This window comes from Semicossyphus pulcher, unplaced genomic scaffold (assembly GCF_022749685.1).
Source record: "Semicossyphus pulcher isolate SPU_LCO1_2020_fin unplaced genomic scaffold, fSemPul1.0.p SCAF_13, whole genome shotgun sequence".
NCBI lineage: Eukaryota > Metazoa > Chordata > Actinopteri > Labriformes > Labridae > Semicossyphus > Semicossyphus pulcher.
The window spans coordinates 6,132,980-6,149,824 of NW_027211637.1; the positions used below are offsets into that span (position 1 = coordinate 6,132,980).

Genomic DNA, 16,845 nt, shown 5'->3' on the forward strand with positions numbered 1-16,845 from the left:
CATGACACCACAGACTGTTTTCCGCTTTTGCTCCACAAGGCTACAGTTTGAGCCTTGAGAATATAAGAAGTTGATTATATGCTTTAATATTTATGATGTAATTAATTCTGGGACACAATCATAAGAAAAGTTACACAACAGCTATTCGGCTGTTAACATTCGGTGTTGGCAGCTCCCACAGGCGAGCTAATGCTCAGGGGCTATCATTTAGCATTGTGTATATAGCTTTGAGTCAGAACATAGTAAATACTTGACTCTGATTAATTACGGCATTCCGAGGTCTGCTATTTCTTGATAACGCACCGTTGCTATGAAGAACAGACCGTTGCTAGGAGTGAGCCTCTAATAAGAGAATCTGGAGGACTCACTGTAATCATATCAATCTACCGAAAGAAGTCCGGTAAATTTGACGTCGGTCTGTATACAGACGGAAAACAGAAAAGAGACAATAACAGTGGAGAGAAAGATAGAGAGGTTAAAAGACACAAAAACTGTAACTACGACAGAGAGATCTGCAAAACTGAAGACGGCACAGGAAGTAAACATTAAACGGAACACAGTACGGGATACAGCGGCGACAGTGACGAGACAGATCAGGTGCTGCGCTGATTCCTGAGGTCCAGTTCACCTCGTCTTACTTCACCATCAAGTGGAAATGTAACATTAGCTAGGTTAGCTTAATTTAAGAAGGCTATAGAGTACACACTGTGAGTGTACAGTACTATTTTTAAACGGAAAATGTAAATATAATCATGTTTAAATTAACAAAATAATTTCCAAATCAGTATATTAGATTAGATTAGATATACTTCTATTGTCCCCTTATTGTCCATCCAGCAGCAGTTTATAAGCTAAAATTACACAAAAGTCACAACTCATAATATATTGTGTCAAATAATTTATTTCTTAAACAGATAGCCACGTGACCAATTGAAGTTTTCAGACATCAGAGCTTCTGCTTCTTCCTATAATCCTGACTCAGGCAACTCAATCACTGTGTAGGGCTGCACTATACTTAGGCCATGTCTACACATACACGGGTGTTATTGAAAAGATTTTGCCTCCTTTGTTTCCAGAAAAAGCCCTGTCCACACAAGCACGTTTTAAAAAAAAAAAAAACAGTCCAAACATGCAAAGAAGAAGAAGAATTGCGGCCAATCAAAAGTCTGAAAAAATCTATCCGAGTGCCTTTGTTCCTCAATGTAGTAGACGAGTAACTATATGTGTAAACAAGTAAAAAATCCTGTTAAGCATCACTGTTTTTGTCACGTCCGTCATTATTCAATCAATTTCGCCTCATTTGTGACGCCTCACAAAGGAGATAACGGCGCACAGCCTAACGTCACGAGCCAAAAACACCGTTTACCCCGTCTACACGTCTCCACGGAAACAGAGTTTCTTAAAGTCTTCACCCTGGCCGGAGTGTTACAAAAGATCAGTTTTCAGTGACCTAAAACGGCGTTTGTGTGTGGACGAAAGGTCAAAACACAGAGAAAAGGCTACGTTTTGAAAAATACCCGTGTACGTGTGGACATGGTCTTAGATATACCGTCACATGCACCATGGTTTCTTCTTATTTTTTTCTATCTAATAGTTATGAAGGTTTATTTTCTGTAAGATTTTGCAAACTTTGTAATGAAACTTGCATATTTACTATTTCCAGCCACATTTTTCACGCTTAATAAAGCATATAAAAAACAAAAAACAAAAATGAGAGCATAACAAGACAGCAAGGACCTTTTTTCCCCACTATATTATTTAGGTGTACTATCACTATAAGTGGTCCTTTATAAAATGCTGGCAAAGTTTCCAGTGGAATTGAAAGTCCCACCTAGGAGGATTTAATTAGCGCTTTGAATGAATAACATTTCAGCCATTTCTCTCTCTGTCCTTGGTAATCAGTTCTGGGCCATTAATGTGAGGATGACTATCGACTGGCGGAGCAGGCTGCTGATAATTGAATGTGTGGAGGCCATTAAACATTCCTAATCAAAAACAAACACTCCAAAGCCATAGTTCCTGCAGAACAGTTAAATGCAACAACAATTGAAGCATGTTTGTTGGAAGCTTAAAAGGGGCTCTGTTCTTACCCTCGTCTACAGGGCTGCTCTTTGTTTTTTTATTGGGCTATCGCAGTCAACAGTTCAGGATTTGACAGGCCAGAAAATAGTCTGAATTTCTTGGGGCATGGCACCTCATTGGATTTATTGAAGTTAGTGTTTTGATCCAAACAGCTGAGAGGCGACAGACAAGAAAAACACTGTAATTGAAACGTTCTCAGAGGCTCCATTCCACATGCAAACAGGTCAGTAAATCACTAATAGTGACCGCGCTGTGGCGTTGGAAATCACTGCCCTTCTATTGACCTGGCACGATTGATCTGATTTCAGCATCAACACAACTCATGAAGTCTGTGGGTCAATATTGCTGGTTGACACTTCAACCCTGCGTGGCCTCTGCAGGAGTCTTGTTTATGTTGAGTTAAATGTGGAATTAATGGTGCATGTTCAAGTCTTAATTCTTGTGATTCTAATATCCCAGCGCTCTTTAGTAGAGTTTCTTTCTCGAGACAGAGGTGGAAAAGTGCACACTGTCTTTGTTTAAGTAGAAGTTCAGATACTCAACTTCTTTTTGAAGTCAAAGTGTAAAAAGGAGCCCTCTGAGTGACATTTCTGCCTGCTTTTTTGTGCAAAGCTAACTGAACTTAATGTCATATACGGGAGACTCTTAAACTTCAATATTTCTAACTTAAAGTGATAATCTCGAAGATTTTCATTTGTCATGTCAGAGTGAACATGAGCATGTGCTCCGAACGGTGGGGGATTCAGTGCCCTGCTCAAGGATACCTCGACAGAGCCTAAGAAAAGGAGCTGGCACCTCTCCAGCTGCCAGGCCAATTCCACGCTTGGTCCATACCATGACTTGAGCCGGCCACCCTCCGGTTCCCAAGCCAAGTCTATACAGACTGAGCTACCGTCTACCCCCATTTTCCATCATGGTCTGCCAGAGATGGTAGGCGGAGCTAAGCAGCTGCTTTTCATGTCTCTGCAAGTGTTGCGAGTAAACAGTAATCTACTATGGCTGAACAAACAAAGAAAAGATCGATGACTACAGATACAACTTCAAAAATAAGTGAAAATCCCAAAAAAAGAAACAAATTTGACGCTCTGATGAAGGCAAACGTTTTGAATGTTGATCAAATAGATCTAGGATCAGATCTTACTTGTGACACACTGTAACTGAACTGTTTTAGATTTCCTGGTTTTGTCTTCACTCTGCAGAGGACAAAGATTTGTTAGCCAACAAAGCTTTAGCGCCAAGCACCTCCAGAATCAAACAGTCTAAAAAGGAAAGCGACCGTCAGTGAGGAAAATCAAGAGTTACAACCGGAGCCAAACCGTAGACGTCACACATGCGACACCATTTGCATATCTGGGAAGTGTGCTCCTGCAATTACCGTTTATTGCCATAGGTGCCACCAAAGAGAACAAGACTGAGATCTTCAAGATTACAACTTTAAAAGTTTAAAATGGGATGCTGGTTTCGCTCTGTGGGTAGAGCAGGCGCCCCATATACAAAGGCTATAGTCCTCGACGCAGCGGCTGCAGGCTCGTCACACTCTTGGCCCTTTGTTGCATGTCATCCCCCTCCTCTCTTCTCCCTATATTTCCTGTCCACCATTAAAGGCAAAAATGGCCCAAAAAACCAATACACAAAAAAATAACAAGCATTAACTTTCCACCCATGTCCAAATCCCCTGGATGGGGATTGTCTTGCTGCTCTGACTCTGCTCAGATGTCGTCACCGATGATGGCCGGTTCCCTTTCATCGGTGTTGCTATAAGTTGTCCTTGTTGGTTACAAGCTTGGTTCTCATCCTTTCATCATGCTACATCTATCATGCGTGATATGCACTTGTGGATACGCCTCGTAATCGTCTTTTCTGTGTTTTTATCCCATCAATTTAGGTCTTACTTGGCCTTGATGTTCAGGAGATGATGCAATGATGCAAAATAAAAATAATCAGTAATTCCCCCTTAAATTCTTTGAAGCTAAACTAATGAGTCGGTTTTGAAAATGTGTGGAGAAGAAAGTACAGACACAGGTGTTAAAATTAAGTTAAAAATATATACTCAAGTGAAGTGCAGACCTGAAAACACTTAAGATCAATAACAAAGTGTTTGTAATTCATTACGTCTCACCTCTGCCCAGATATCACCCACTTTTGACAGGGTCAAATGACCCCTCACCCGTTGGGTCAACAGTTTAGTACTGTTAAATGTTTTTGTTGATGTGTGTAAAGCCGTCATGAGTTTATGTCGTCGTTAACCATCATATCTGATTAATTCATCACATGAGCATGTATAATTGATGTGTTATTCTTATTCCCACATTACTACAATAAATATGTAAATTAATGCAAATGTTGTTATGTGCAAATCTATGGAGACTTATTAGGCGTTTATGGTGTGCTGAAAGGATTATTGGCCTTGGGTGAGTGGAACAGGAAATGTAAACGCCCTCACAAACTTCCACGCTAAATCACAGGGTTACATCTATCAGCATATTAGATGAGGAAAAACAGACATTTATTTATGTGAAAATTCAATTTTTAATTAACCTTGTGATCATCTCATTAGGTATGTAACCTCAGTATTGTGTGTAAACGCTGCAGCAGATTGGTGTTTTCTTGAAATCAGGCGGTGATGATCAACAGGAAGAGGCTTTAAAGAAGGAAAACTCCTCAGTCTGAATCATTATGAGGAGCACGTTGCATCTTCAGTAATTACGTGAGGGACCTCGCTGTTGCACTTGAATTTGTTTGTGTTGTTCTTTCAAGGTCCGCTGCGCCTCAAAAGGACAGACGCTGCTTTGCCTTTTCTGCAGCAGCTTGTCAACATGACTCTCTGTCCAGTGGAGCAGAAAAAAGGGGTCCAGTCCGTGTCCCGTCTGACTGGCATGCCGCTCGCAGTGTCCGCACGAAAAGAGCAAGGAGGGAGTTATGCTTGTAAAATCCAAGCAGAAATCCATGTGGAACACGGAGAATTATTTCAGAAGACAGACTTGACTGCAGCAGTAGGTCAAGCTTGTATCATACTGCCGAGGCTCTCAGGGCTCACCTGATTCCCAAATTTATATCATTCTGAGATCTGGAAGCTTCTTATCTGTATGCTGGAAATCCACTGTGAGCACTGCAGGAGATGACAGCCGTGACATTGATTTTAGTCTCATTTGACTTATAGCGGCTCCAACCAACTATTTTAGCTTAAAATCACAGGTTCAAAAACATGTCAGTACATTTATTTGTAAAAGGGGGCAGGGTATCTTTTCCATTCCCACTCATCGCTCCAAATGTGACATGTAATGTCAGCTGAGCAGGTATGATCTCCCGGGGGGGGAGAGCCGTACGGTTTTCTGGCAGAAAACCCTGCAGGCAAACGCCTCCCTTTACCAGTCTTAGATCAGTATTCTCAGTAAGGACATCATGGCAGAGTCAAAGAGACAGAAGGAGGAGCGGGAGAGAGAGTAACCGAGACTAAAGTAAATCTCTGACTGGCCTCGAGAGGGTAAATCAAGACGCCACATATCAGCAATACAAATTCGTACTCATTATAATGTTGCTTTAAGGGCCATTGTGTAGAATTTGTAGTCTCAGAAATTTGATATTATATCCACAAGTTTTCATGACTCTTAATATTAACTCTATATGTAAAAAAAAAAAAAAGATGCAGGTCCCCTTCTTTCGACATGTTTCTAAAGTAGCCAGGAACCAACAAACCAAATACTGTCTTCAAAGCAGGAGTTTTGCAGCCATAGTAGGTTCTCCTACACACTTGGAAAAAGAGGGTGAAGCAGTGTTTGTTGTAATCTTTCACTCCACCACTAGTTGCTTGCAAACTGCTCCTTTACTTAATATTGAGTTTTGGTTTATAAATGTGGAAAGTAAAAGCAGCTTGTTGCAAGATTTAGCATCATTTTGCACATTTTTTTTTTTCTTTTACTATCATGCCGTTGCTAACTCTTTCTACATTTTTACAGGCGGCATACTAAGTCAATGACCTGATGCCAAAATTCAAAATGGTTCAATTTGTGCTAAAAAAGTTTTTTGGGTCTGCTGCTTGATGTGGGAAAGAGGGGAAAGAAGACAGACTGGATGGAAACGACTGAAAGAACCAGAGTTTCTGCTGAGGTCAGAAATGCAGTTTCCGTTTGCACACACTCACAGCGGTAGCTCAGTGGAAAAGTCGGTCGTCTCTCAACTGGAAGGTTGGTGGTTCGATTCTCTGACGGCTACAGTCACATGTCGAAGGGATTATATAGGCTAGCTGGCCTGGGAATTCCTCGGAATCCCCCAGGAGGAACTGGACAACATTGCTGGCGAGAGGGACGCCTGGGTCACCTTGCTTAGCCTGCTGCCACTGCGACCCGGGCCCGGATAAGTGGAAGATAGTGGATGGATGGATTTGCTGTGATGTATTCACCCTTAAATGTTTCTACAGTAGTTTTGAAAGTTGGGGATTCCAAATAGGCCATTGTCATAGCAAAAAGTCATCCCAAATAATCAGAATTTAGCAAAAAAAATTAGAGATATATGACTAATTACACCTGCATTGTTGCTAGCATGAATACTGTATTTCTGTTGCAAAAAAACTCATAATTTACAGGACATTAGCAATAAATTAAAGCTGTGTATTAGGCCTACTTTTGGCAAAACTATCAGTGAACCCAGTGAGCACACAAAAGTACACTGGAGAAGTTTATCTCTTGATTGGTGAAAGTTTCTGCTGATGCAGACTTTTCAGAGCCTCTATGTAAGGCAGAGAGTTTGTTACTTTAAATATTTCCTTTAGTGTAAAGGATTACTTAAACTTCCTCGTGTAAATCTTCACTTTAAATCCCCCAACAACTTTAAAGTTGTTTTGAGTACTACACAGTATAGTATTTACAGTAGCTGCAGCATCCGCCCACTGTTTCAATAATTAGCAGAAGAAAGGTCCTTTTGAACAGGTGCTTTGATGCACCATATGCTTCTCTCCAGCATGCAAGCAAAGCCCTTGAAGAGGCGGTGAATGGAAAGCATTGGAGTCGTGGGCATGCCTGTGAATCCTTATGCTCATGCTCGTACATTCGGGGTGTCTCTAAATTGCTTTTTCGTCCCCAGATGATTTGACAAATGTTGCAAATTTACTGTAACAAATTCTCCACCTGTTCCAGCAAATTCACGTTCATGTGAAATCCTGTGTACAGATATAATAAGCAAAGCAAAAAATGAACTTGCACATGCAACAGTAGCCTGTGGACAGTGACAATATAGAGACTTTTACTTTGAGTTTGATTTCAGAATTTTCAGTATTGAGTTCAATCCATTGTTAACCTGTTTGAGTGCCCTTGAGCAAGATAGTGAATACCAGCTCTTTGGCTGCTGCCGGGCTGACCTGGACCCTGACCTCCCTCCCACTTGAGCTACAAACACACATCTTCACAAAATCAGACTCTGCCGACAACAGCAAAAGTTTCTGCTTACCTGTCTAATGTGGAATTACAATCGGCATGTCATGTTCTGTATTAAACAGAGGCTGAAACGATGACAGAGTGAATATCATCCTAATACTTTATTCTTTCTATCTCGCCCTCTCTCTGTCTGCAACCTTGTGGCAGTTTTATAAAGTGGCTTGAGTGTAGTGATGCTTATTCTTTGATGCTTCTCATTGGATGTGCGTCTGCCAAGTGAAATGTAAAGTGCTGCTGCTGCCTGAACCTCAGCCTCACCTTGAGGTATTTCCACAGTGCATTCATACTTTGCATTGACATCTACCATGTGTTATTCTGATATATCATGATGTCTGTATAAAAACTTTGCACATCCTTTATACTGGGATGTAAAAAATTTTAAAAGCATTGACAGATAATTTAAAGGGGCGGCTGTGGCTCAGTGGTAGAGTTGGTCATCCGTCAATCGGAATGTTGGGGGTTCGATCCCTGACTGCTACAGTCTACATGTCAAAGTGTGCTTGGGCAAGACACTGAACTGAAATTTGCTCCAGAAGGCACAGCCATCGGTGTATAAATGTCCATATATCTTGGAAATTGTCATCGTTGCCTTTGCCATCAGTGTCAAAGGGTGAATGAGACATGTAATGGTTTGAAGACTAGAAAAGTGCTATATAAGTGCAGTCCATTTACCTTTTACCATTTAAATGCATTCTTCATTGACCTATTGGCCCAACAGGATCACACACAGTGTGTATTTTCACACAACAGGCCTTTCCCACGGTAATTATGACTCGTTATAGTAGAAAAATAACAGGTGTTGCTAATAACATTAACCATTTTCCTTTCAAGTGTCCCAGTAAGCCATGACAGTGAGCCAGCATGCAGAATACCAAGACCCTGAAATTAAAGCAGCTTAATGGAATACAGTCATTATTAATGTTATTATTTAGAACTGTGTTTTTCTACTGTTAACATTTTAAACTAAATTGCATTATAGCCAAATGCTTAGACAAACAAATAGCATGACAAGAGTTATCAGAAAACTTCACAGCTGCTGAACTGAACATCACTATAAAAAGCTACCTATATAATCTACTCAGTAAAAATGAGGTAACAATTTGCACTTTATTTTGAGTTAAGAGCATCTAAATTTAACAACCATGATACACTAAAATAAATTGGGTAAATTATGCTTAGCATTTCTCATTAGATTACACAACTAATTACTTAATAAACATGATTAGTAATAACTCCTGACCCAGACAACTTTTCACGCTCACACTCACGGGAAATTTAGAGTCACCAATGAACCTAACGAGCATGTCTTTGGACTGTGGGAGGAAGCCAGAGTACACAGAGGGAACCCACACATGCAACAAGCCCACTTGTCCAATAAACTTCAAGTTGTGAGGCGACAGCACTAACCACTGCACCACCGTGCAACCTTCTGGGAATTGAAGATGCTCAAATAAAACTAAATTATAATCAACAACATTAGCCTGCTCGTGTGAATTTACTTACTAATACTCAGGAAAGTTGGCCAGTGTAACTGCCAAGAGAAGGCTACACATTTAAACTTCTTGTCATATACTGACATGGCACCTACAGATCATCTGGTGTATCAAACTGATATATATATATAAAAACTTTAATACAGGGCAAAACAGGAATCTTAACTTTAACCCTGATGGCACACCGACACTGGCAACACCAGTTAATCTAACCCTGGCCTGCAGCCAAGAACAAACTCTGAGGCATGCACACTCTGCAGTACAGGCTCAATATCTTTATATCTTTGGGGAGAATTTATTACATTATTTTGGGTTGCAATTGTTACTGTTGAAAATTAGGTAATGCAGGTGAACTCATTTAAATATATTTCACTTGCTATCTTATATACTTTTAGGATGGATTTTTTTACTACCCTCAACAATCTTTTTATACAGTAAAGTAAGTCAACATGTAAGTGTGTCATGTGACGTTATGGTGAAACTGAGCAACCAAAGAAGTGACCACCAAAGAGAACAAAGTGACAAACAGATGTTTGCGTAGGATAGTATGATGGTCAAAAGGGGTCCTGCATTCATCATCTGACTTAAACCAAAAGAACTGACAGTGAAAGAGCAGCGATAGTTAGCAGTGATAGAGCTAGAGCAAAACACACAGGTCAGCCTTGTTTGGAAACCGAATCGATTGTGATAGTGATAAAACAAAGTTTATAAACTCATAGTTGTCACATTTAAATTATTTATATTACCAAGCCACTAATAGACACTTTGCGCCTAAGCTATTCATGCTGTCCAAAAGGAGTTCTGTCTTTCTTTACCTGGCTTACAAAACAATTAGACTTGGCACCAGCCCCTCAGCGACCTTGACCTGGATAGGCGGTATAGATCTCAAAGAACCATTGGCCACATACCCAGATGCATTAATCCACACACACCTGCACATCCAGAATAGTTTAAAAAAAAGGTAGAAAGAGGTACGAGGTATAAAAAAAACCTGTTGAAAGTAAGTTAAATATTCATTTTCCTTTTTGCCTGTGTTTTGTCTCCACCAGTTCCTAGTTTGAATATCTTATTCCTTTACCTGCTCGTCCTAATCCTTCACTACATTCAGCAGCTAGTTGTTAACTTTGTTTGTCTGTTACATTGTGCAGGGTCGTCGGCTCCGGTAACAAAGCTTGCTCCTGTGATTATTCTTCGGGTTCATCATCTGATCCGATGGTAATCCATCCATCCATCCATTTATATACCTCTATACCAGCTTATCCTGTTCAGCGTCGCCAGCTGTCATTGGGCGAAAGGCGGGGTACACCCTTGACTGGTCGCCAGTCAATCACAGGGCTGACACACAGACAAACTTTCGCACTCACAACCACAGCTATGGGCAATTTAGAGCCACCAATTAACCTTACAAACATGTTTTGGACTGTGGGAGCCGGAGACCCCGGAGGGAACCCACGCATTGTGCGTCCCATATGCAGAGGCTACAGTCCATGTTGTGGCGGCTCTGGTTTCGACTCCCACCCTCAGCCGCGTGTCATCCCCGCTCTCTCTTACCCTGTTTCCAACACTATCCACTGCCCTATCTCTGAAGTAAAGGCATGAAAGGCCAGAAAAAGTTGAAGTAAATGCAGCAAATAGCACTTAAGGTATCAAAAGGAAAAAGAATAGCCATGTTAAGTTATGTGTGATGGATTTCTGTTGATGATTCAAGATGATGGTTTTAAATCCACAAGATGCATATTTTAATGTCTGATCATGTTGTGAATGTAAAAACTTCATCAGAGTAAACGTGTAAAGTAGCATATGATGGAAATACTCAATTACTTCATATGTACTTCAAATTTGCACCACCGTGACAAACATACACACACAGAGACACAAACTGGCATCTTTGTACTGATCAAAGATGGCAGCCAAATGACACCGTTGCATTACTGACATAACAAACATAATAATCACACTGACAGTTATAATGTGTGTGCACGAGCATCCAGCATGAATAAATCACCATTTTTAATCTTTCTACATTTTATGTTGAGCACAGCCTGTTTAAAGTAAATGCATTATTGGGTCACTGGCATATTACAATCCACACATGCCCCAGTGCAATTACAAATAAGTCTGTATTACTGGTAAACATTCAGATAAATATGATGGGTGAAAATAAAGTGGCAGAATTTCTACAATCCTGCCAGTCACAGTGATTTATGATGATTAATTACACTGCAACCCCTACTGGGACGTCAGTCTGACAGACTGAAATTGTGGTTCTCAACTCTGATAACTGGCTGAGCCGAGCTGCAGACGAGACAAGAAAACAAACCTCGTCTCAGCTGCAAAACTCTGCATGCAATTCCTTCACCATCGGCCTTGTAAAGTGAGCTACTGCAGCTGGTTACAGAGATGCAGGGCTAAAGATATGACCATCTGATGAGGTAGTAAGGTGGAAAATCTGCAAAGAGTCCCTTTAAAAGTCAACTAATGAATCAGCTGTGCAGCGTGAGGCTTGGCCATTTTTCATATGTTACAGTGGTGATGTGACAAGCCAATACGTCATCATAAAAGCCATTCAGTGAGAGGCTGATAGCACAGCAGTGCACAGAGGGACTTTCTCCATCTGCTAATAAAGTGCACATTCACTGGTCATGGAATCCTGTGTGTGTATGTGTGAGTGTGTGTGTGTGTGTGTGTGTGCAAGGGGGGTTGAGTTATAGTAATGGTCCTCGAGTGGCAGGGGAGTCTTAAATGGTCCTCTTTCAGAAGATAGACTGGCATCTGCAGGGCTGTAGCGCACACACACACACACACACACACACACACACAAAGGGGCAAGCAGGGGACCCTGAGTCTGTGCACTCTTGAGTCCTGGTGTGATATTACGCAGTATATAATAATGTAACTTCAGCTTTAAAGGAGCTCTAAGGCTCTGCACGCGCTATACCTGTCAGTCTTGTGAACAGACCTCTCACATTTTCCCAGAATGCCATTGCAATGCGGTGCTGCTAAATGTTAACTGTATACCATGCAGCCCCAAAGGGCGTTTTCCACCTATGAAAGAAGACATAATGACACGGGGGAAAGTCAGGATGTAGGGGGGAGGCAGGTGCTGCTTTGTGTCTCGCTGCAGGCTGAGACGGGACATGTAACTGTGTAAACAAGAATCATCACCATCATCTACAGTTTGGATTTGTCGCCTGGGAGCTCAAAGTTATTCTCCCACTTTGTGAAAGGAATTAGGGCACTGTGCGTATGTGTGTGTGTGTGTTTGTGTGTGTGTGTGTTTGAGGGAGAGAGAGAGAGCAGATGGAACCATTGTAACTCAAGGCAAGTCAGGGTGCAGCAGCGGCAGAGGCAGCAGCAGCGTTTCTTTCCATGGATTGAAGAGGAGGGAAATCCTCCTCCTCGGCGTCGCCTGCATGCAAATGAAGCCGCGCGGGACCGAATAAGGCTGGTTTAACACACTCATCTGTAACCAACACTTGACTTTGCAAAAAGAAGAGCTTTTTTCCTCTAGCTCGGGGTGCCGGGGACCATCACAGACAATTTTCCAGAGCGTCCACAAAGGCTCATACAGGTGACAAGTGTGTCTAACTTCACTGCACCGCCCGAATTGACGCGCTCACTGTGCGCTTTGTCCGGCGGCACTTGCGCTGCGTGAGACCCGCCGTTTTTTGTTTTGACGTGACATTTCGCTTGCGCAGCTGTGCATATGTGGCCACATATGACGCATTTGCGCCTTTAGCTGTTTTCCAAACGCTTGTTTTGGAGGCTGGAGTGATGCGATGCTGAGGACAAGTTTCCGTGCTGATTGGTATGTTCGTCATGTCTGCGCGGGTTAACTTGCGCGTTTCTCTGTAGACTCACACACACAGCCGGGCTCTGCTCGGCGCAGAAGTTGGTTGGGAATAATAATAACAACAGTGCGGAGCGCAGATGAGGGAAAAAGAGGTGACAGCGGCGTTCAGGGGATGTTGAGCGGCTAAATTTACTACCAGCATCATCAGCATCTCCGTGTGAGGATCAAAACTGCGGGGGGCTGCTGCTGCTCACTCCTCTTCCTCGACACTCTTCGAGTTTTTGCAGAAGCCAGCCTGTGAAATTGAGCTCCTGAAGCCACAGCTGCGTAAACTTGGCCAGATCTGGTGACACTGTACCCTCTGTGTGTGTGTGCGTGTGCCGAGCAGCCCTGGATGGATATGCGTCTCACCGAGGGAATTTGAAAAGCAAGGGGGGATTTCTATCAGCCCCTTTTTTATTATAACCTCAAAATGGATGCCGACGACAGGCTGTGGAGACGCCACTGGATTAGCCTCTCTTCCACTGATCTGCTTGACATCTGAGCGGCACCTGGGGTTCAAAGTTTGGATAATCTCGAAAAGGCTGAAGGTGTAGGATGCAGTCTGGAGTGAAGACGCTCTCCGCAGGTGGAGGTGCGTCACTCTGCTGCCTGCTGCTCCTCTGGCTCATCTACTCCCATCTGCTCAGAGAGGGTAAGGACACTAAGAGCTATTTATTACTTTGTCAGCAGCATCATTGTCTCAAAGGGGTTTTTATGGTGATGCAGCTGCTGGTGTGGTCACATCCTTTGATCATGAGAAAAAAATCCCTGTAATGTCCAATAAAACCTGCCTGCAGGGACCTGGAATGTGTCTGCACTCATCATCTATCAATTTATGGTGACCTTGTTGTACCTTTTTTTGATATATGTGACACCAAACAGCCGAACATAATTGCACTTTGATATTTCTATGAGCCTGTAATATATAATGCAGACAGAAATGTACTTAAAGGACATTTTCCAAAGTTTAAACAGTGAATGTTGGTCAGCATTTTACCCTCGTTGCCAAACTAAACTCATGATTTTCCGTATTCTGGTGTCAGCTCTTTGCTCCCCTGTGGAATGATAATCTAGTGAAGCTCTAACTGAGCTTCAGGTGGGAAAGCAACACGGTTTGTGTGTTTTAGTTCCGGCCTGCCTTCAGAGCTTTATAAATTCACCGAGGTTAAGGCTATATTCATCCATGGCATGCTTTCCTCCTGAATAATACATCTGCTGGTGCAATTACACCTTCACCCTGACACAGAATAGAAAGCAAAAGGATGTCTCCCTGCTCTTCATTGGCTGTTGTCCATGATGAAAGAAATTTGGATTCCAGTGTTGCAGCGACACAGAGAAACAGGCTTAAAGCACTGGATCTTGTTGGGAGATGTTGAACACAAAGTTTGCAGATTAGATCTTTTAATCAAGCATTGGCCAGCAGCGTAATTACTGCTGTGGAGGAGGGATAGTGCCTACATCAATGTGTTTGGCAGCTTGCCGGGAACAAAAGTAGACACTGATGTGAAAAATGAACTGCCTGTGCGCTGAAATGTGCTCCCTTTGCCTCTCATTTGCAGTGTTTTCTCCCAAAATGCTGCTGTCACCGTCCTCTTATTGCTGCACCATGAACCGCATCTTATCTGAGGAGGAACAGCAACCCTCCCCTTCCCCTCGGCCATTTATTATTGACTCATTTTGGTATGAAAATGATCTCATTAGTGCTTTATTGTACACAATCGTTCAATCAATCTCTTGTGAACTTTATTACCCTTGATGTTCCTGAAATAAACAGAGGCTTCTGATAGTAGAAATCTCTGGATGAGATCTGAGCTTTGACATTCTCTGGATGTAGCTGCTTCCTCGCTTCAGCTCTGAGCTGAATTTTAAGAATGAAGCAGGGAGTATTTTATAATCCGTACTTGTAATCCCACTAAAATCCGTCTCTGAAAGTGGCTGCTTTGACCCGGCAGGATGGTTGCAAAGTAGTTCTGACCACCACTGCTTTGTTGTCATTTCAGGACACAGCGTGCAGGGTTGTTTTATATGTATGACTTCTCCCTGAGATGAAAGTCAAAGCACCGTTCACTTTCTATGAGCAGCCGTTTACCACTTCCACTTCAACGGCCCCTGAGGGCACTGAAAGCAGCAACCAGTGTTGTTGATCTGGTGGGCAGAGAGGTGAAGCCTTGTGGTGGTGAGAGGCTGCATCACCTCCACCCACTCTGTAACCCATCTGTCTTGGCGGTCAGGACAGGAAATCAAAGCGCAGCGGCCCTGTCCATGCACGCCATTGGGCCAGCAGCCGCCACGATGAATGGCCTGTCATCTGCTCTCAACGTTGCCAGTTTATTCAACGATAAATTTGGAAATGTCTGGATTTCCTCACCGGACCACATTCCGGTTCAGTGGTGCAGTCAGAGAACGGTGGCAACTCCTCCCCGCTTTGTCAACCTCAGACCTTTGTGTTGGTGTGTGTGTATGAGGAGGAGGGGTGGAGCAGTTTTAAGCACATTTGTAAGTTGGAGGTGGACAGACAGTTGGCCTTTGCTCAAAGTCAGCTCAAGGAATTTAAATGCCAAGAATACATTTCAACTTAAAGTGAGGACATGAAAACTCCTGCTTCTAAACTGTGATCAAATTACGTCATCATGCGTCTAGATCTTTGAGCATCTTTGTTGCAACGGTGTTTCTTCACAAGACTGCCTGTTAATCTAATATTTTTTATCATATTGTTCCATGTTTTTCTGATTTCCTGCTAAAGATCCTCTAAAGGATATTTTAAATTAACATTTGATCAAAGGACTGCTTGAAAGGTTTCCAGTGATAAAATCATCAGCATCTCTGCAGTTCACCTCAGCTCAACTGAGCTTTTAGCCTCTTTGTTTTGGTTTTAAACTCCAGATACCTTTCTCTTACGAAATCTCAGTTTGAAGTACTAGTCTCGAAGATCTCAGTTTCGTTTTCTTTGGCAGCACCTATGGCGATAAACTGTTATTGCGGGAGCACACTTCCCAGATATCCAGACAGTGTTGCATGTGTGACGTCCACGGTTGGCTCCGGTTGTAACTCTTGATTTTCCTGGCTGACGGTCGCTTTCCTTTTTAGACTGTTTGACTTCATCTGAGCGTCCAATTTGTTTCTTTTTCTTTGGATTTTCACTTATTTTTGAAGGTGTATCTGTAGTCATCCATCTTTTCTTTGTTTGTTCAGCCATAGTAGATTACTGTTTACTCGAAACACTGGCAGAGACCGGAAAAGCAGCCCCATAGCTCCGCCTACCCTCTCTGGCAGATCAACCACTGCTGGGTGATGGAAAACGCGTCACTAACTGGGTGTTTTTTTTAAATTATGGTCCCATTAGAGTAAAAACAGACCATAAAGCAGGGTATGATACAGGGCGTGGATACCTGTGACTCTAACGTCACAAACACATCGATCTGTCAACCAGGATAAAAGCTGTCCCTCTTGTCCAAATATGGTGACTTCTAAATCACAAAAATACAAGCTGGCAAAGGCATAAATGCTGAACCCAAAACTTCAAGGTAGTCAAAAAAATTTGGGGATGTCACGGTGGCGATGTTCTCTCTTATATACAGCCTGTGCTTAAGACGAGCCAGATTTTTCTCAAGGGATAGTAGTGACCAAAAAATGAATTAAAAATCGGACTTTCAGGTTAGGTTGCCGGAAAAGTAATTACAGATAAACGCTAATGTTGTGTTGTATCTACTGAATGTGTATATAGTAACAGTAATGTTTTAAATGGATATATGTTGTACACATCATGGTCTGCTGCCACCAATTTGCGAAAAATGACTAAATGTAGCTTTAATTTTCTGTCTAATGCTGCTCAGTTATCACTCCCAATGCTAAGTAGCTAGCTCTTTGGCCTTCTTTAACAAAGCTGACATTTTGAATATGACTTCCCTTTCTGATAGGTTGAATAAATCACATGACTAGAAATCATGTACAGTGTTATAACCTAAACATGTTGTCATATTAGTGCAACAGACAGCAATGCTGCTTT

General features: G+C 42.2%; 1 protein-coding gene across 2 annotated transcripts in view; it reads left to right on the top strand.

Annotated features, from left to right (window-relative positions):
• The first annotated feature begins 12,766 nt into the window (after positions 1 to 12,766).
• Positions 12,767 to 16,845, top strand: part of tafa5l (TAFA chemokine like family member 5, like) — a 62,023-nt gene continuing 57,944 nt past the window's right edge. For both annotated transcript variants that reach the window (XM_069659366.1, XM_069659365.1), the window contains exon 1: positions 12,767 to 13,491. In XM_069659366.1, the coding sequence (XP_069515467.1) occupies positions 13,395 to 13,491 (97 nt within the window). In that variant the 5' untranslated portion in view covers positions 12,767 to 13,394. The remainder of the gene's footprint in view (positions 13,492 to 16,845) is intronic.